The sequence below is a fragment of the Lepisma saccharinum genome, chromosome 10, assembly GCF_977018435.1.
Source record: "Lepisma saccharinum chromosome 10, izLepSacc3.1, whole genome shotgun sequence".
NCBI classification, from domain to species: domain Eukaryota; kingdom Metazoa; phylum Arthropoda; class Insecta; order Zygentoma; family Lepismatidae; genus Lepisma; species Lepisma saccharinum.
The window spans coordinates 83903965-83926340 of record NC_139238.1 but is presented as its reverse complement, the minus strand read 5'-3'; the positions used below and the strand labels follow the sequence as shown (position 1 = coordinate 83926340).

Sequence of the window (22376 nt, the reverse complement as noted above, 5' to 3'; positions counted from 1 at the left end):
ACAACGTGCGTGCATGATGGCTTCAAACTGCACTAGTTCGGAAAATGTATTATAATTTTAACAGAGTGCGATATGAAGCGACATGCGAAAGATGAGCGTGCCTTAACTCGTCTTACAATGTTATTAAAATGAGTAATAGTGTTCGCAGCAGAGTTTATTTCTGCCAGAAGGACATGCCTTCCGCTGGACGCCATGCCGAAACTTTCTCTAAACAAAACGCTGCGCCTGCGCTTTCGTCTAGAGCGTCCCATAAGTCTGTAAAATAACTGGTTTCACCAGGTTCACGAGGCCAGTTACTTTCGTTCGATTCGTTCGTTTCGTTAAGACATTCGGAACGCACCTCTTGATGGCTATTTCTGGCCCTTTCTGTCCCCCAATCGTCTGCGAGGGCGTGTGGTCCGATGGGTGTCAACAGACTCAGTTGCGAAGTAAAACCTGAAGGGGTCAGTCACATCGCTCTCCCGAAGCAACGTTGCCAAGCGTACTTCTGTAATTGCCAGTTGTCTTTGTATGACTGTGTGACCGCCTGCATTCTAACCTGTGGGTGGTCCTTCCGGAAACTTCATCGTTCAGGACCGCGTGTGCAGTTGTACCATAAACCCCCGCTGATTTCTGGGGCTAACAATACCGTTGCCCGAGAAGATCTTTTCTCGCCTTACGGTACGTTTGGCAACATGTGGTGGACCCAACGCTCATTTGTTTCGTGCCGCGAACAACGTTCGGTACCTTGTGACCCGAAAATGCACGATCTCAGTCGAAGAAATTTCCACTCACCGCTGATTCGCTGCTTCCCAGCCGGCAGTTGGAGTTGCATTCAGTTATAAGAGCCTATAGTGCGGAACAAACATTAGGGGGGAGAGCAACCGCCCATTCGCTCCCCTTAATCAGCGCCACTGGGTAAGAACCATTATACAATAATAATTGCATATTTTGTATGATTGTATATTCCTAGGTACAGTACTTGTTTACTTGTTTACAATACAAGTTGTATTTTAAGCAATACACTTTCCAAAATCACTTTTAAAACTACAGAAATGTAGCTTTTTCCAAAGCATGTCGATACAGTGGTAAAAAAGGTAAAGTGCTCCCCTGTGCTTAGTACCACGCCATGAAGGCGTATAGGGGGCGTGGGTGTAACGCCCCACACTTTCTTGATCCGGTCGTGAGTGGCGGTGATGTGATCAGCATCACGCCCCTGACCGCTTTTATCCCCCAGGGTTTTCCCCACAGGTACCCATGTCATTCGACGCTGGAGAGTGAACATCTAATTCTTTAGAATTCCTAAACCCAAAGGTTATTGCCATATCTCTACCTGTCTCAATTCTGGACAAGATCAATTCACACTTGGCCATACTCACTGACGTAGGCAGGACGTCTTTTTTCGGGGTGAGCTGGAATTGTAAAAGAGGATAGCAGATATCTGCGTTCTAATTAGGAGCGGCATACACAGTAAGATATTTTGCATATTGGAAACTTTTCACTCTCATAAATGATGATCGTGGTTAATTTTAGAGAGGATTTGGACTTACCACTTTGGTAACCATTTTAAAGTGTTAATTTTCTCAAATTTCGGAGGCTCCGGGTGTAACCCCATCAGCCCCTACGCTGCGTACACTATCCTTACCAATTTCCTTCACGTTCATCTTAACATTTTCATTCCATAATTGTTTTGCCCTTCTTAAGGGTGTCTTACCACCAGGTGTACCAAAACTCTTCCATCCATTCCCATGCTTGCTACTTGGTCTGCTCATTAAAATCTTCTAGATTTAATTGTTCTAATAATATCAGGGGGTAGCCGCGGTAGCTAAGTCATTAGGCTTGGCTACCATGCGAGAGACCCGGGTTCGATCCCCGGCGGGGGAGAACCCGGTAATTTTCCCACCTGTTCAAGCGGCTCCGGCGCCCACCCAGCGTCGTATAAAGTTGGTACCTGGAGGAAACTCTGTGGGAAAGGCGACCAGGGGCGTGGTGCTGATCACATCATCCCCACCTTCGGCCGTAATCAAGAAAGTGTGGGGCTCTAACCCCCTATTAACCTTTATGGCGTGGTGCATAGCACAGGGGAACACTTTACTTTACTTTACTTTTTAATACCAGGGGATGAACCCATACAACACAACATGGTTTCAGATATGTTACGGATACGTAACTCGTGAAACATTGTAACATTGCGAAACATTACTGTGATGTTTCAGGTATGTTTCAGCAATGTAAAAATGTCCGCGAATCTAACATAACATTCGTAATGTTACAGAAACATATGAGTGCAACATTACAGAAACGTGTCAATGTAACATTGCAGAAACATGTCAGTGTAACATTACAAATACATTTCCGTAAGGTTTTGTGATATTTCAGCTACATTACAGTGATATAATTTTACATTACGGTTATATTGAATGGAATTAGTACTGTATTCACGAGTGAAATATTTAAGGGGGCCTATTGGGGTTAAGCCCCTTTATTTCAATATTTATTTGTAAATCATTTCCTGAAAATAAAATTCACAATGTTTGATACCTAATTAAGAATGATATTTATTTTACCTCTCCTCAAATGACCACGTATCTCAATTGCTACAATTATTCTCGAGGGGGGGAGTGCATAAAAGTACGAAATACACATTCATTCACAGCAGACAACAGTTACAACTAAAAAAAGAAAAATACTCGTATTCGCCACCAAATCCTAACCTACCTTCAAATGTGTGTAAAGTTTTACATGCAATAATAAGCTCTCCCTGGTTTTTTGCACCCTGTCACAAAGAAGGTGGGATTTGAGTGATGTGATCAGCATAATGCTCCCGTCCCCTCTACTAATTGATGAGAGGCTGGAAGCATTTTAGTGTTGTATGAAATTCATTCATGATTCTATGAGTCACGGTCATCTGAAAATTCTACTCTAATATCTCTGTATGAATAAAAACATTTTTCCTGGACAGAATACATGTTCCACATGTATGGTTTTCAACCTATATGGTGTTCGAACTTTCATAATTACACAGCAATATTCCAAATTAATTGCAAACATCACAAATTGAGCATATGTCTTCAAATATAACTTTTGGATACTAAAATTTACTAGCACGTCCAGAAAGTAAGTTCCGTTTGGTAATAAAATTAAATTGTGTACAGATACAGAAAAGTTATTTATTGCACAAAATTCTACAACTCTTAAACTACTTTTCCACATAACTGCCGAAATTTTGCAGGCATTTGTCATAGCGTGGCACAAGTTTTTGTATACCTTCTTCATAGAAATTTGCCGCCTGTGTCTTCAACCAGTTGGAAACAGTTTCTTTCAGCTCGTCGTCATTGTTGAAGTGTTGACCGCCAAGGAAAGACTTGAGATGTAAGAACAGATGAAAGTCGCTAGGAGCGAGGTCAGGGCTGTACGGAGGATGGTCAAACACGTCCCAGCCAAATCCCTGTAGGAGGTTTTTCGTCACATTTGCAGTGTGTGGTCGTGCGTTGTCGTGAAGAAAAACAACACCTTTTGACAGCAATCCTCGACGCTTATTTTGTATTGCGCAATAATAATAATACAGAATAATACAGAATAAGCGTCGAGGATTGCTGTCAAAAGGTGTTGTTTTTCTTCACGACAACGCACGACCACACACTGCAAATGTGACGAAAAACCTCCTACAGGGATTTGGCTGGGACGTGTTTGACCATCCTCCGTACAGCCCTGACCTCGCTCCTAGCGACTTTCATCTGTTCTTACATCTCAAGTCTTTCCTTGACGGTCATCAGTTCAACAATGACGACGAGCTGAAAGAAACTGTTTCCAACTGGTTGAAGACACAGGCGGCAAATTTCTATGAAGAAGGTATACAAAAACTTGTGCCACGCTATGACAAATGCCTGCCAAAATTTCGGCAGTTATGTGGAAAAGTAGTTTAAGAGTTGTAGAATTTTGTGCAATAAATAACTTTTCTGTATCTGTACACAATTTAATTTTATTACCAAACGGAACTTACTTTCTGGACGTGCCTTGTATGTGACATTCTCACCTTTTACGTATCTCAAATAAAAATTCAAAATGAATGTAATAATATCCAACATACTTACATAATTGGAGAAATGTAGATACACTTTGACCACAAAATAAATTCAGTAAATGAACCAGTAACCACAACTGGGAAATAAATATCAATTCACAAGTGCAAAGTGGAGACAAGCTAAACTTTAGCAATTTTTAGGCAGTAACAACACGAATAATATAATTGAATAATAACTAAAAAATTATAAATCAATGAAAAGTTTTGACATTCTCTATAATATTAAATGTGCAATGTGTATCAGAGGTTGTAGTTACTAGTTAGAAACATTAATTCTCTTAATGTTACTTGCGAGCAATTTCCATTGAATTATTACTTCAAAGATATAATTATATGTTCTCATTTCTATTATTTTTTAATCATTTATATTTCACCCATGTTTGACTTTCAACGTTGTTATGATGGTTAGGATGGATTGGTCAGTTTCAGAATACACTGAGAAATTGAATTAAGCTCCTTGTAATGAAGGGATTTCTGGTTTGAAACTCTGGTAGAGGCACATTGCAGTGATACGGATCCCATTTTGAATTGTAGGTCCAGTCCCGATTAGCCTATTTGTGCATAAAGTGCACTTAAAACATCAATTCAAAGAACCAAATAAATATAAATAAGCATACTTTGATACATTTTTTTACAACAGCAAGTGATCAGACACTATCAATGTCACCATTGAACTCTAAAAATTGGACATGCATCACTTCAAAGAAAAATTATTATACGTAAAAATAATATTTTTTCATAAAATATATTCTTTATTTGTCTAAATTTGTCAAAATACAATTGCTTCTGTTCTGTTAAGAAGTATTTCATTGCAGGTTCTCCGCTATAACCTCTTGTTGGAGTGCAGTAACATTCATTTGTTTCTGAAAGGAAATAATGTCATAATATCAATTCTGGTCAGAATTTCCATTTCAAAAAACAATATTTTGCAAAAGTAAAATAAACATCATAGCCTTGAAGAAAATTGCAAAGCAACATCAAGAATATACATTCTTCATGTCAGCACCATTCAGTTTTTTTTAATAAAAGTAACCTTGGAGAATACGTAAAACCGATTGAATTTTGGCAAAACAAATTGTTTTTACTTCATATAATTTGCCCAGAACTAGCAAAAAGATTTTATAGAATCCTCAATATGTTATGTAACATCCAAATCTTTAATATTAGTGAACATCAATGTTTCTATCTACATCTTTAGAAAATTTCTCAGCATTACGCAGAAAAAAATGTCATATTTCATCTTTCTTTTAACATGCCAAATTAAATACAACATCTGTAATTTGTGCAATCGTGCAGTATCATAATTAGATTTTAACCTTTTATATTATTTTGTCAATAATCCATAATTCTACCTACCTAATTACGAAGAAACGATGATTGAATGGATTTTTAGCATAAAAACAACTAAATATTACCATTTTTTTAGCTCTTGAAACTTAATAATAACAATTGAACCACAAATGACCTAAATCTAGTATACTAAACTTGTATTGTTTCATAGTTTTGAATTATTGTAACTTGAAATCCAACTTTTGTTCAAAAATGATCATTCTTGCGAGAGAAACTAATCTTAAATCAGCCATAGAATACTTAATTACTGCTAAATATGCATAAAAACTAACTGTTGGAGTCATAGACATCTTAGCATTGAAGAAAATTGCGAAGCAACATCAAGAATTTACATTGTTCATGTCAGAACAATTCAGTTTTTTTATAAAGGCAACCTCGGAGAACGCCGTAAAACAGATTCAATTTTGGCAAGAAAAATTGCTTTTACTTCATATTATTTGCTCAGAACTAGCATAAACATTTTTCTGAATGCTCAATATGTTATGTAACATCCACTTCGTTAATATTAGTGAAAATCAGTGTTTCCATCTACTTTTTTAGAAAATTCCTCGGCATTCCGCAGAAAAAAATTTAATCTTTCATCTTTGTTTTAACATGCCAAGTTAAATACAACATCTGCAACTTGTGCAGTATCATAATTAGATTTTAACCTTTTATTTTATTTTTGTCAATAATCTATAATTCTACCTACCTAATTACGAAAAAATTATGAATATAGTATATGGAGGGCCTCACAAGCCTCATGAGAAACAAAACTAAACAAGACTACATGAGAGAGAAAGAGAGAGATGATTAACATAAGTGAGTAACCTAACAAGTGATTAAGAGAGAAATATAATTAGGAATTTAGTTTTGTCACACAAAAAATTACCCATGTGGTGATTGATGGCTGTAAATATTGGAAAAGCTAGCTTTGCATATTATCTACCTAACCTGATAATCATGAAAAAATGAAAGTATACAACAAAATCTCTTCTGATTTTACATGTATTTCATAACAAGAATGTCTCACATTAAAGTGGATAATGAGACAGTTCAAAATACTTATATAAACACTAGGTTGATAGCCTGGCATAGCTAGTCATTTTTTTATAATATACACTGTCTAGTCATGGCATACTGTCACATTCAGAGGGCTGTTTTCTTTTTTTTTTAAGTCAGTATCATGTTTGTTTTGTTTATAATTGCACTTCATTGTAAACAGAATTTTGATTATGACTGCTATGTTCATTTGAGTTATTATTAAAGGTTTTTTCATAGGATAATTTTATTCTTGATAGCTTGTGCAACCAATAGGGAGCTGATCTAACAAGTATGACAGTGGTTGTGGTGTTGCCGTAGACTTACATTACGTAACGATGTCACAGAACAAATTAGTTGATTCGTAATTTGTATTAGATAGAGGCTCTGAACGTAACAACTTACGTGGTATTCTACGCCTCTTCACTACGCACAGGGAAGTGAGAAAAAACATTTTTTTAAAAAGAAGAGGACAAATTTTGTGCAAAATTTAGGGGGATGGGTCATATACCGTAAACGAAAACTATATAGCTATTTTTAACAGTAAAAACATGCAGGGAAATACTTTGCGTCTCGACCATTCACTTTTTCACTACACACAACTCAGGCAACTTATTTCTCGCGATTATAGTTTCATGAGGTGGAGAAGTTCAGTGCTTCTTTACGTCCACATATTTTAATTAAACAAACAAAACAAAATACTTCTTTAAACACTGGCTTGAACTGCCTTGTTTCCACTCACTTCTTCACAAACGTTACATAACACAGATTAAATATATAGCGTGCATAAGTATAACACAATTAAACACACTTTGGCATTAATAATATTCAACTTACCACTCAATAAACAACATTATTCTTCATAAGATGTGCACGACTCCCGGTCAGCGTTGAAGGTAACAACATGGCCACCGCAGAAAATGTCCCGGATGGCCGCCATGCATGATGACTGAATCCAACGTTGCGGAAATGTCTCTGAAATATTTCTCAGAGATGTAAGAAAAATGAGACGTTGCAGAAACTAGACAACGAAACTATAACATTGCAATGTTTCAGAACCAAAACTGGGACTTCATGTGATGCTTTCTGTAACGTCAACGCGAAACCAGAATGCAGTGACGTGCACTGAGGAGTAGCTAGTCTAGCAGAGATAGATCAATCAATCTCACATCTCGAATTATATTCAAATCACAATATTTATTGTCTTGTTAAAGCCACAGTTCATATGCAACACTTTCTGTTCCACGCGCTTCTCGTCCATCGGTGTGATCCGCGGGCAAAGCTGACTGGATACCCTAGCTCGCTCTTCTTCCGCCTGACCAGTTTCCAGGTAGAAACGGCCAGCCGAAGGAAAAGGAATATTTCTACCTCTACCTCTCTTGCCCCTTCGCCCCCCGCTGCAATGGTTGAAAGCCCAGGCTTTCAGGTCCCCCAGTCTATCTCCTATATGACAGATAGGGGATAGGTAAATCCTCTAAAGAACTCAGGGTAAAATTTTCTGCAGTACTTATGTTCTCTGTATTTACACAACCTTTTACACGTTGTACAATATGAATGTATAATATGGGCTGTAGTTTTATTATTTATGAAATGGGAACGTGTTATGTGCAGACAATAGTGTAATGCTTTTTTTTAAAAAAAATATGGAATATGTAATGATTAAATTACAAATATGTGCTCGGGCTCTCTCTCACTCTCGTTTTAGTAGTGTTTTATTTAAATATACTACTCTTGGCCTCTAACAGTCATAAATACGGATGTATTTATTTGGGCAAGAGAACGAGCGCTCATACTGTTGTTGGTTTGGTTTATTTTACTTCGCTTGTCTGTCACATTTGGTTGTCGCGAAAATGAGGATGAGTGATGATATGATGAAATTGATGAAGGGACCTCATATGAACAATACAGGCCAGGATTCGAACCCGTGATGAGTGCGCATTCTTGTCCTATGTGTTGCAGTGAATAATGAAATAATTTGGAATGAAAAATGTATCTCTGAACTAAAAAGCCAAATGAATATCATTGAAGAAACTGCAAAAAAGTGTGTTGTGTTTTGTTACCTGTTTTGTTTCTGTGCACAAAGTGTACTTAAAACACCAAACAACCAACCGTGGGAGGGTGGTTATCACAGCGCGCTACGACACCAGGAGTTCCGGGTTCGAACCCCTACCTGGACATGGGTGTTCTTTGTGTTTGTCCCTTTATTAATTTTATCGCAGCATCTTCGCAATTAACCAAATGTGACAAAAAAGCGACGCTAAGTAACAAAAATGAAATCAAATCATTGATTGATTGCTCGATTTGGTTTACTTTACTTGGTTTTCCCACCACATTTGGCTAATCGCGAAGATGGTACGATAAAATTGATGAAGGGACACACACAAAGAATACCCATGGCCAAGCCGAGATTCGAAAGCAGGATCTCTGGCTTAGTAGTCAAATCAAATCGTTTTTTATTTTCGAATGTGGGTGGGGGTTGTGCACTTTTTTTTAGTACTCGTTCATCATTTTGCAATCTTTTCCTGTTATTGACATTCTTCTTTTTTTAGAAATACTGGGCCCTAAAGGTGGGAGGGGTGTGACCAACACCACCACCCCCCCCCCACCTTGAGCACGCCACTGACTGCTAGCCCAAGTGTCGACGTCACCGCACGTCACTGCCAGAATGTTAGAAACGTTAATGAAAGATTGTAATATTTCTGAAATATGTCTGAAAGTTGGTTGTGCTGTAAGGGAATAGGGTGCAAACAGGGTGTTACATCGCAAATAGTGCCTTATTCATTAGCATTCTTTCTCCTCATTGGCATTCTTAATTCACATCACTTTTCTGCTTCTTTCGGCTAATCGCGACGATGAGAATAAATGATGGAGGAAAATTAATGAAAGTACACTCACAAAGCAAGATTCATGCCCGCCCAGGCTGGGAATCACACCCTCAACCTTCGTCAGCAATATCGACTTTCAGTGCCCTGAGTGCTTCTTTCTCAAGCACTCTGCTATACAATACATAACGGTGGTCAATAAAGTGCTCTCGTTTTCTCCTTCTTTAGGTAAAGGCGGAATCGAATGGTGAAGGACAAAGATCGCCCATCCAAACATCAAACAACAATTGGATGTTCCTGTACATCGCTTTCTCGCGTTCTGGTTGGCTGCTGCCTTTCGCCATTGTACTTGCCCCTGGATTGTGGCTTACAATGGATTACTGGCTCATGATCTGGTTAGTTTATGTTTATGGAGCACATACACCCCCGCACACACACACATAGGGTGTCTCAAAAGTCATTATCTATGTTGAAAAATAATTGGAATAACGAAAAACAGGTTTCATAGATGGAAAATATATGCTGCAACAAAATATTGCTCCACATAGCGAGATCAAAACGATAAGCCAAACATTCACTCTCGATGTGTCTCGTTCTCATTCAAGAACATTTTTTGGTTTCTCGTCTCCCCTGCGACAGTTAGGTCAATTAACCTTTCCACATGTGTAAAAGCAGGGTGCGAATCATTCAAGAATCAAGACTAGTGGCGGGGAGAAATATCTTAATCTACAACCCCCCACACCCTCCCCACAAACACACATATAAATTATAGGATATATATATATATTTATAATGTTATTAAAAGTAAAAATAGATTACTAAATTAAAAATATATTATTATTAATTACACAAAAATAAATAAATTTGTTACTTTTAAATATGTATATCAGATATTATAAAGTAGCAAACTACGTAATTTACTAACTGATTGAAGATGCTAATAAATTATGAAATGGTTGAAGTTTATTATGTGTAAGTTTTTATTAAGTTTTTGCTTTATGTTAATATAAATCAATTATTGTTATTCATATTATTGTCTTGCTGCGACGCTAAGGGTCCAGGGTTCGAATCCCGCTCGGGCTTGCTTGTTTGTGAATGTTCATTCATCAATTTCATCATTTCATCACTCATCCCCATCTTCGCAAATTAGCCAAGAGGCACAAAACGCGAAGTAAAATAAACTAAATCAATCAATCAATCTTGCATTCTTGTTTTACTTTTATTGTTCGTATTGATGTAAGCCGCGCGTCAGGCTAAGTTTGCAGCAGGTTTTATGTATCAATCCGCGCGAGAACTGAGCTCAGAATCTTCCGTGCCAGTCTTGCCTCAACCGCCGAGCTGCTTACATCACAGACACTGAGAAAATCCACAGTATTGCCAACCGCACAACACATCAAAACCCGCATGCATGTCAAGTGGAATGTATTTTTGCTTCTCTTTGTCTCCTGAAACATAAAATTTTAAAAGTACTTTCTGCGCATAGATTATTTAATAAATGTGTCATTAATATAAGAGCGAAATAACTTCTAAACATGAGAGCATGTGCGTATATTTCGAGCACGCAAAAATAAAAATAAACAAAGATAAAAGTAAACAACGATAGGACCCTCTTGAATTTAATGACAAATTATTGTTTTTGGTTTAGAAAGAAATACATTTATGAAAAACGTGGTTGCTTCGTCCGCAATACATCCGTTCCTGTAAGACACACGCAATTCAAGTTATACCACCACAAAAGCATGATTTGTTATTGCTGATATATACAATCAGGTGCATTGTCTGTCGCTATTACTCTGGTTTCAATTTATGAATCACTTCACTAAACCAGGATTCAAATCTTGGTCTGTCCATTTCTTGCGGATAATCACCCTTCCCTTTCTTTGCGCGGAACAGTAAATATGCGCCTTCAACAAAGCTTTCATTGCCGCCACTGGGTGAAACAATAAGCCTCCCCCTTCCCCTCATCGTTGGTTTCTTCAGCCCTGCATGGTGGTATCCTTCCATGTTTTATTCCCCCTTCCCCCACCCACCGAGTTGAAGGACTTCTCGTCCAAATAATAAACATGTTTCTTCTCACTGCGATATCTTTTAATACCGCGGAGATTCTTTTGTCGTCAAAAAACAAACAATCGTTTCCTCTTGCTCCTCCTCTCAAACAGCAAATCATTCAACACCCGTGATACAATTCGTGCGCACATTGACGGCAAATCAACTCACGCCCTGTTTTACTTTGATCTTGTTGCCGCAAGGAGGATTATGAATTCAAAACAACTTGCTTTTTTTTGAAGAGCTTTCCCTTCGGACGAAGTCCAAAATAACATTCGGGTAAAACCGCGCGCTGAACAGTAGATTCAGCCATTCTCGCCGCTCTACAATAAACATAGGGTTAAAATAGTGGGATGTGCAACACTGGTATCGCCGATTCCACGCGTTCTGCAAAGCATTCAGTCTCGCTAGACTCGCTCTAAAGTTTCAGTGTCTCTTGAACGCAATACACATTGCAGTTGGCGAATCTACGGTTCTAAGTTCGTCTGCACAGTGATTGCAACCAATTAAGTCCATACCTGCTAATGGATGTACTATTTTGTCTGTATATTACAAATTAAATAACTGTTTTCTTGTAAGTATGCAGTTGTGTCGGAATAGAACCCGTCTCAGTGGAACTATGTTCTTGCGCGCACGTTTGGATCTACATATGCGAAAACCTGCTGCAAGGTTGACTTGACGAGCGGCTTAGATTTGTTTATGATCTCTTGAGAGACAAAAAGCATTGAACACTCACAACTACACTAATTTGTGTATGTATATTACTCTTAGTACAGTGTATTTGAAATTAAAAGTAATTGTTTATCTTTTGTTTGTTGTAACAAAAACTCTCCCGCCGGAAATTTTTGGTGGGGGGATTCTTGAGGCCAAGGTTGTTGGTGGGAGGGTAAATCCCCCCAGGATTTCGCGGCCTTTGTGAAAGATAGCTTCATCACTGAATAGAATTGTGTTGATTAAATCCACAACGTTCATTGTCAGTAGGGAAAGGATTACAAAGTGCAAAATTATGGTCGGGAAAGAAAAAAGTTCTGAAAGTGTTATCAAAAAGGTGCAAAAAGAACGTGCTGATAAAATGTCTTTATTCAATGCTCTCTTTTTCTGCGCCTTCTGTATATAATGCGCGCGGACCGCGTAGAGAACTGTAGTTCTGTCGAATAGGTTTTGCTGAAGTTTGTGTTTTCTCTCGCGGGTTTTGCTACATTATCTTGGGAACTATTGGGGCTGCAATGATTATATTATGCCATTTTATAGCTCCCGTTCTGCTCTATAAAATGAAACTATATTATGTTAAGTAGCTGCTCAAGAAGAGTGAAAATATTTTATTTATCTGTCCAATTTTTTAACAAAACATGAAAGAAAAGGAAGGAAAAGGTTGCTGAAGCATCCAAGAGGGGGTAAAAAGGGAATAAATGTGCTAATCTCACGAAAAGGTGCAACAAAGTGTGTTCATTTTACTTGATTTCATGTCCTAAAATACATATCTCAAAGGATCGGTATGAAAACAGCTATATTTTAGGAAAGATGCTATACCTTAAAATCCGTTCCCTAATCATCAGTGATATCGGTCTGAAATGGAAAATGTAACAAGTACACAAAAAGCGGCACAATTCAATTAACATTTTGTAAATACATAAATTTACTCTAAACATACATGTCTTTATGACAGCATAGCGTTTAAAATATCTATTGTCATAGAAATAGATAATGACTCTTGAGAGAGAAATAAAGATGGACAGAAAGTGATAAACAGAAAGAATGAAAGAGAAAGGAGGTTCAAAGAAGAGAAAGAAAAAGAAACAGGGGGAGATAGAGAGAGAGAGGGAGAGAGAAACAAGACAAAAATAGTCCAGAAGCAGGGAGAGAAGGGAATAAATAAGGAGAAAGATTGAAAACAGAAAAGAGAGGCACAACGGGAACATACTACAGCAAAGGATTTAGTACAGTTTGTGGTTATTAGGATCCGAATTTATACGAGTATGTAATGGACTGGCCTTACCTTCTCCTTCCCTCTCTTATTGCGTAATGTTATTATTTTATTTAATCTTTTTACGTTATTTATGCCCCATTTCAGTTGATGTAAAAATGGAAAATGACTTATAATCTTATAAATTACGATCTCTCACTATGGATAGTGTCCCGAGTGTTGTAATGGAACTTGCTATGCTTCTTCTTTTCCGAAGGGTGTCAACGGGGAAGCAACACACGGACCTTCAAAATTGGTATGAGCTTTGCATTTACTGCGGTCTCTTCGGAGGATTGCTCCTGGCACTTCCTCTTGGTCTTCTCATCGGATTCTACGTCACGGGAAGAGCCTCAGAGAACCTGCAACGCTCGCTCGTCTCGTCCATCTTCAAAACGTCTGCCAGGGATCTGGGTAGGTTGGCATTTATAAAACAATGGGATGTACGTACCTCCTCTCCCCATTTGTTGCTTTAGTAACGCACTTCCTCCGTCAAATGGGGAGGGTTACATTTGTGATGGCCCGTTAAATGAGTGGCTCACGAGACCCCTTTTCGTTGCCCACGAAAATTTTATGAGAACTATCGAGAACTAACAACTTCAATAGCCATAGCCATATCACGGGAAAGCACCAATCTCAACAGGGAATTAGGACTCCAGCTCAGTCACGTCTGGAACCCATTTCTCCGTAAAACAAGACACCAGCCAATGAGAACACCAGGATCCAGAGAGAGCCAATAGGAAGACAGGATCCAGAGAGAGCCAATAGGAAGACAGGATCCAGAGAGAGCCGATAGGAAGATAGAATCCAAACTCCGCCACATTATAGTCATATATATTAACCTACACTGGTCTCCATTTCTCCATTCCCTGAAGATGAGAGCAATGTATGCCCTCGAAACGTTGGAAGCCAACTCCAATTTAACCTGGCTGGTAACCCGAGAACACTTGTTCGAATCACGTCGCCAGCAGTAGCGGCTCGTGCCTAAAATAACAGGTGAAGAAGTACATTTACAGGCAATGAAAAACAAATAGTAAGTGTCAGTGCCCCCCCCACAATTTAAAACGTCTTTTTTGTCTTCATCCGTCCATCTGGAAAATGGTGTCTGCAACAAATTACACACTAAGTCATTTACTGGGTTCATTGTACAAACCACAGCTCAACACATGAACACAACACACGATAGGAAACGCGAAACACACACGCGGAACAAGATCTCGCGAGTAGGCAACGATTTTGCCACAACCACTGGATGCAATGTTTTCTGTCGACGAGAGAACTGCTGCACCTAGATGGCGACACCCGTTCAATTCAAATGCTAGGTGACGTCACCGTTGCCATGACAACCGGCTAAAGTCTTCCGCAACCTTGCGGCATCTGCTCTTGGTTTGTTTATGCTACGACGAACTCTCCACGTGCGTAGCGTCGAGCGGCGTATTATTTGAGTATTATTGTGTGCGTTCTACTGGGAAATAGTTTAATTTAACAAGCAAATGAAAAATGTCAATATTAATTTGAAAATTAGGTGAAAACAACTGCATTTCTTGCACTTGGCCAGCCGCCACTGGTCGCCAGGAAAGCTACAATTCGTATCTTCAATAGGTTTGAGGTGGGCAACGAAATTGAGTCGGGCCAACTTCACAGGGGTGCTCGAGAAAAAAAACTTGATAACCCACAAAAGTATGAAACCGAGAAAAACGCAGGTGAAAGTTCGTCTATTACATTGTGGTTTATGGGCTACCCCAATCTTCCCGTGTGTTTCTGACCGTGCCAGACTACTGAAGGTGGAACTTTATTCACTGTCGTACAGCAACTTGACTGTGCAGCTAGTGAATCCCATTTTAAATCAATTTTGAATGGAGTGTGGTTTATCAAGTTTTACTCGAGAGTCGCTCAAATATTCTTAAATTGAATTATTGGCTTTCTTATGGTTATGACTTAGGTTTTGGGACTATTGTATTCCATTTTTGACTTTTTGGGATTAACAAAAAAATGCTTTAATTTTTTGGCTTTTTTCGATTGATACATGTTTTCATTTTTCTGGCTGTTGTCAGATTAAAAAATACTTCTATGTTTTGCCTTTTTCGATTAAGGTAAATATTTCTATTTTCTATTTTTTTGTTTAAGTTAATAGGCTATACTTCATTGTTTGGCTTTTTCACGGATAAAAATGATTTTTTTAATAAATCAAAAACGTTGATTAAAATTTTGGTAACCATAAACGTAACATTTGGTAGCATTTACAAAATTTGGTAATTTTGATCATCTTCTGTAACTAAACAAATTTGCACGATTATCAAAACAATTTGGTTCTGATGAAAAATCATTGTTTGTAGTCCAAATTCGATACCAACAGGTGTCTTATATTACAGGTAAAATGTTTAGCTTGACTGGGAGAGATATTTACGCCATCAGACATGAACTTCCAGTGACGATAATAGAATTAACAATGGTAAGTACAAACAATGTAATCACTGTTTCAAATAATTACTTACAAATTAATGTGTATGTGTTTGCATCAGTGGCGTATGCTGAGTGCAAGATTCGGACTATCTCACAAACGGGTACTTTATAACGATTATAGGAGTGGTCGAGGTCCTTAGCGAGTGTAAAAACGGTCAGAATGTTATTTGCCTGTGTGCCTTGGCTCCGTCTTTAAAGAAACCAAGACAATGCAAAGTACTCCCAAAGGCACAATCCTCTTATGAAATTAATAATTTTATTCACATTTTCAGCGGCGGATAATGCCTGTGGAGTTAGCTGAAGGGCTAGTAGGGAAAAATAGGGTTATGCAAAACATCCTTCTTGTGGTGTTTCTAACAAAACACACACTAAATCATAAACATGATTCATATTTCTGTTAAAACTGCACTAAAGGAAACGCCACGGGTAACAAAACGCTCTCAGTTCATCTCCTCGAAGGCAAGTGCAGTATAGGTTGCTTTGATTGCCCGTTATAACCATATACAAGGTGTACGAGTGTAAAAAAGAGAAATGTTTAGTTAGTTTGCCACCAGATGGCTTTGATTTGGAAAAAGGGGCGTAGCTAAGAAATACCAGAGGTCGGAGGAAAGCAAGCTTCGTGCGGGAACTTCACTTCCCACTGATTAGCTGAGGTTAAAGCACGTTAAGTTGAGTTCTTTTTGAGTGTTAAAAGGGGTCATCTCGGAATGGAATAAAGTACAGGGAGTAGTTGTTTTGTAGTGGTTTAGTATTTTAAGTTTTATGTAGTGTATTTAGTTGGGATTTTTAGTTAAAGCACAGCACTCTTTGTTCTATCCTGAGATAGATCTTTTGGGGGGAAAATAAATATTAAAATGAAATTACTATAATCCCCTTTTGGTTAAATAAAGTGTTAGGAAGTCTTAGTTATGTAAAGATTTAATTGTATAATTTAATTGTTTCTTGAATTTAGATTGGGGTTTATATTCTTATCATCATCATTTATGTAGTCTCAAGCCCTTCAGGCATGTTGTTAAATAAACCTCTTTACTATCAAGCCTTTTATGTATAATTCCTCTAAACCTACAATTTTACGGCTTAAGCCTTCCACTGCCATATCTTTATATTTCTGCTAGGTTAATAGACAGACTTCAGTTGCAAGCCTTGTGTCCTAATGGACAATATTTCTTAGTGAATAATTTTAAAGGATGTGCAATAAGAAGCTGGTCATACAGTAGCTCTGCAGTCGCGGAAAAGCTAAATCTTGCAGCCCAAGCAGTGACGTCACGGTAGTCATGGCAACCAATGTAACGCATTTACTTTGTGTGCATGGATATCGCTTCCCCAGATAGAGCTCTCCACTTCCTAAGAATACTATCAAAAATACTGAAGATTTCATTGTATGCCACTCACACGTTGGTAACAGGAAAAAAATATATGAGACGTGCTTGTGCACAGTGGGTGGATAGACTAATGCACAATGATGCAAGGCCGCACATTGCAAATATTTTGTTTCTGAATATCTCTTGAAAAACAACGTGAAGTGTGTTCCTCGTCCTACCTACAGTCCAGAAGCGACAGTTTTTTCTTTTTCCCAATTTGAAGAAATGCCTTCGGGGGAGGAAAGAAATTCACATCATCAGAAGCAGTAGTGAAGGCTGCGAAGGCGATGGTGAAGGACCTATCAAGAAACGGCTTCCAACATTTCTTTGAAGACTGGCCAAAACGCTGGGACAAGTGCATTGCATCCAATGGGTACTACTTTGAGAAACACCATCAAAATTATGACGATGAGCAAAGCTATGCTGTAAAAAAAAGGTTAATTCTTTATTGAATAGCCCTCGCATATATATGAAAATGTATAATAAGGCTTATGTTCCCATTTCAGAGTCTAGGTCTCTGCGTAATGTTTGTAGTTCTGATCTGCATGTGCAATTATTGGATGATTCTTCCATCATTATTACTCTTACTTGTAAAAGGACTGTGCAGTTACTGTGTTCCAGCTGTGAGAATTCTCAATAATATGGAATTTACTGGTGAGTGCGTTTATATTATACTTGGTTCTGCAGTAATTTTACTGTTGTTATCGACCTTGTCGTGTGCGGCGCTGAAGGTCTGTCATGCATGAAAATGAACTCTGGTGCATAATACCTGAGAAAATGATGTTATACAGGAATTGTGTGATTTTCTTTTAATATAGAGTCTGTTGTAAATGTTTATGCTGAGGATTATGTATATTAGGGTGACCAACTTTCGGCCATGAATTCAAGGGAGATTTCCAACTATCGGCAATGAATTTACAGGAGATTTAGTCGCGACAAATTTTGCATATTTTTAACGGCGCAGCATCACCTCAGCAAGTGGGATGAATAATATTAAACAAAATAATGAATTTACATTGTATATAATGTACAGATCGAAAAAAGAGAATTACAATTTACAAATTTGCATGTTCCTTAGTTCTAACCCCTGTGTATTTGTCCACTGCTGCAACAAAAATAAGCACCAATCAACTTCTGCAAGATATGACGTCACTTCCTCCCTCCAAAGGTTGAACGTGCAAGATCTTGCAGTCGACTTGAAGTTTTGTATGGCTCGTCCGAACTAGGAACGAGTTGAAACTTCGGGATCTTGGTTGTTAATGAAAAATACTGGAGAAATACTGTAGAATGTCAATGCGGGAGACGGGAGGATAAAAAAAGAATACAAGATCCCGGGAAATACGGGAGAGTTGGTCACCCTAATGTGCATTAAGGGCAGCACATAATATAGCCAAAACTTTGATAAATTTACTGAACTAACAATTCCATTCCAGGATATTTTTCATTTTTTTGTAATTCGCAAAAAAACAAAAACAATTGGTCCAACTTCCTTCTAATAAAAATCATAGCTCTACTAATAACTATTTTTTTTTTTTACATATTAGCACGGGAATCTATAGAAACCCAGTTTGAAGACACACTACGAGGGCTCAGTGTTATCCGGACAGCTGAAGTTCAACAGATCTTGATAAAGGATTTTGAAACACGACAGGTATGCAAAGTGTGACTGAAGACAAGAAAGTATTTTTTTATAAAAATCTGAGTCGTAAAATCTTATAGTGTATTGTAACCAAGAATTCTTTTACTTTAATTTTTTTTACAGAATTTAAGCAGTGACTAGTTAGCCATGATCATTATAGTAATTTATTGCACAACATTATAATCAACATTCTTGCAGAACTTACTTTATGTATAATATAGGCTGAGGCAGTCAAACGGGAAGATTTAAAAAATTCACAAAAAAAAGAGAGAGCAAATATTAGTTATTTTGTGAGCATGAATGTACTGTACATGAGTTGAAATTACTAGTGTACCTCAAAAATGTTCATTTTTTTTTTAATATGGTGTCAGTAAGATGGCGTCCTAGGTGTTGCACACATTGTGGGAGTCTCAGAGTAAATCCGCCCATGACGCTTCGTAGCATCTCCAACGGAATGTCGTGGATCTCTTGCCGAATTCGCTCCTTCAAATTATCCATAGTTCTTGCGAGGGTTGTCCTTGAATACTTTGGATTTGAGGTAACCCCAAAGGAAAAAGTCAGGAGCCCGCAAATCGGGTGAACGGGCAGGCCACAGAATATCGCCGAATGTGCTGATGAGACGACCAGGAAATGCGAGTCTAAGGACATCCATAGACACTCTGGCAATATAGCTAGTTGCACCATCTTACTGGAAGAGTGTTCCTTCATCTGGGTCATAGCCATCGAGGGCAGGCAGGAAAAAGGTTACCAACGTCCAGCGCTTACCGTCACCGTGTTACCGTGTTCATTTCCGATACAGTAGGGGCCGCTGATTCCACGATATAATAATGCACACCACACTGTTACTTTTTCTGAATGGAGAGGCGTTTCATGGAGAGTGTGTGGATTAATTTCGGAAGGGCGGATGTACTCTGAGACTCCGACAATGTGGACACCATATTCAAAAAATGAAAATTTTTCAGGTACACTACTAATTTCAACTCATGTACAGTACATTCATGTTCAAAACTTAACTAATATTTGCTCTCTCTATTTTTGTGATTTTTTAAAATCTTTCAGTTTGACTGCCTCACCCTATGCATTTTTCTTATTTAGCGTCACTCTTCTACCATTCTTAGCTAATCGCGACGATGAGGATGAATGGTGATTAGAGGCAACTGATTAAGGGATGCCCATGCCCAAACCAGAACTCGAACCCAGAATGACTTTGTCGAGCACTCAAAGCGCTCGGTCACCTAGGAGGTTAAGATATGTTAATATATGTATATGTTGAATCGTTTATGAAAAGTTATTTCTAATATGTAGTATATATTATATTAACAGGACAAGAACTCTTCCGCTCTCTACTTGTCCAGCTATTGCTTAGAAGCGCTTCTGGTGTGGGTCAACTATGGCTGCTGTTTCTACAATCTAGTCCTAGTTCTCAGCCTGATCTATTCATATGCAGGTAAACCAACGTACAATGGGTTGCACAAGTATCTCTCTGGAATTGTTCATGCCTATTTTCATTCATGTTTCTCTTGCATCGTACGTTTTTCAGTGGCGTAGCATGGACATTTCGGGTGGGAACGCCAAGTCCGAAGGAAGGGTCGGCCCTTTTTTGCTTAATAATTTACTTATGGAATTAGTAGCCACAGGTATTGTTTATTTGCCTGAAGTCAGCTGGGTTTTCAATAAAACATCATCTATGCATGTTTTAGCTAGAAAATGAGATGCCTCACTATGCCACAAATGTTTTGAACTCTGGTGTTTTATACTTTTCGGTATGACGCAAGGCGGTCAAGGGCGTGGTGCTGATCACATCTCCCCCACTCACGACCGGATCAAGAAAGTGTGGGGCGTTACCCCCACACCCCCCTATACGCCTTCATGGCGTGGTGCTAAGCACAGGGGAACACTTTACCTTTTTTTTACCTTCTTTATTTTTGGGTATATTAAATATTTTCAGTTTAGATTAAATATTTTTAAAAATTTTGGTACTTGCTCGAATTCTTTAGTTATTGTTGTGTAGTGCAGGTATGTATGTGGTGCAAATATTCAAAATATGATTATCTTCAACTAATCTTATCTTAAGACATGAAAATTGCATCATAAATCAAGACCCTGTTTGAATCTTCGCAATTTTTAAACCAAACTTAACACATCAAATTAAAGCTATTTTAATTGCCCTTTAAGAGAGAGTGAATATTAATTTCGATCATATTAGCCATTTTTGTTCATAATCGTTTCTTTTAAATTTTATTCTTAAATATGATGTACCTGTTTCAAAGTATATTCCGACACGAGATTGAAATAAAGTTTTTATGAACTTTTTTTTTTTAAATCGTTGTCTTATTGGTTGGTGAAAAAGTGGTTTTAAAAAGGACGGTGCGAAAAATTCAATATAGCGTCGCATTTAGAAGAGGGTGGTGGTGATCTTTGATCCTTGCCTAGAAAACTATTTCTACCCTTGTGTTGGATAAAATGTGAAAAGTGTTATCCCTTTTTCTCCAGAAGCGAAGAATTCCACTAACGAAAGTCTACATTCATATCGTCCTTACTGCATGGAGTAATGAAAACTCAGTTATTGGGATCTCGAATTATAAACGTGTCATATCCAACATAGATATTTTGTTCATTTGTGAAACACCACTTGGTGCAAAGACTGAAGCCACTAACGTATCGTGTCTGTAATGTCATTTTAAGTGTTTGGCATATTCTTATTGAATGTGCAGATTTTGCTTTCCGTGGGCAGACATTTATAATCTTACTAAGCCCCGCGACAGGTTAAGTTTGCAGCAGGTTTTATGTATCGTAACGAACTGCTGCTCGTTGGGATCTTTATCAAGAATCCTAACCATTATGCTTGGGTGATGTAGCTTTGTCATTCATTCATCCTTACTGGTGAGCACTCGCACTTGGCAGATAACTTGATGGTAATGAGCGAGAGGTTACTTTTCACACATGAAATGGCACAACACTAAGAATTTGGTTTATATCTTCTAGTTTAGATCAACATGGTTAGAGAAGGATGTTACCTGTCTATTCGATGATGAAGAGTTCTTCGGAGAAGACTCTTAGAAGTGCTCTATGCAGGCTCGCTCAAACTCCCCGACGTTTCTCGTTCCTCGATCCAATTCAAAAGACCCCAAGTCGCCCGTTACTCTCTCACTTATCCTTTCTTCCACCACCTGGTTATTGCTCCCTAATACCCGTTGATCAGCAACTTCCTTTCAATCAACCAGGAAGATAGATTTGATACTGACTTAGCATTCTTTGAATGCTTGAGAGAGTAACGGCCGACGAAGGAGGTTATTGCTTTTGGCTTGCTACTTTTCTCTAATCAGGGGAACCTGTTACGGTATTAATCCTCGCAAGAACGGCGCTCAGCATTTACCTTGCCCCTCTTGCCTTAATCGCCGAACTGTTCATGTCACAGACTGTGAGAAAATCGGCAGTATTGCAGCGGAACTACATTCTACGCGCACGTTTGTGTCTATATATGTTACAAGTTGCTGCAAACTTAACCTGTCGCGGGGTAACTGTTTATCATCCCTTTTGGGAGATGCCGACAGTGTTTTAACAAATGTTGTTAGCGTTTTGAGAAGAGCTAGTAACTTGCACTGTCTGTGAGGAAGTTTTAAGTGTATTCTCATAACGTGCAGTGTTTGGC

General features: G+C 38.3%; 1 protein-coding gene across 1 annotated transcript in view; it reads left to right on the top strand.

Annotated features, from left to right (window-relative positions):
- LOC145994168 (ATP-binding cassette subfamily C member 4-like) overlaps window positions 1-22376 on the top strand; it is a 108906-nt gene that overhangs the window by 74327 nt on the left and 12203 nt on the right. The window contains exons 14-19 of the mRNA XM_083130262.1: window positions 9484-9650; window positions 13482-13675; window positions 15634-15713; window positions 17592-17739; window positions 18630-18736; window positions 20048-20171. Of these exons, the coding sequence (XP_082986388.1) occupies window positions 9484-9650; window positions 13482-13675; window positions 15634-15713; window positions 17592-17739; window positions 18630-18736; window positions 20048-20171 (820 nt within the window). The remainder of the gene's footprint in view (window positions 1-9483; window positions 9651-13481; window positions 13676-15633; window positions 15714-17591; window positions 17740-18629; window positions 18737-20047; window positions 20172-22376) is intronic.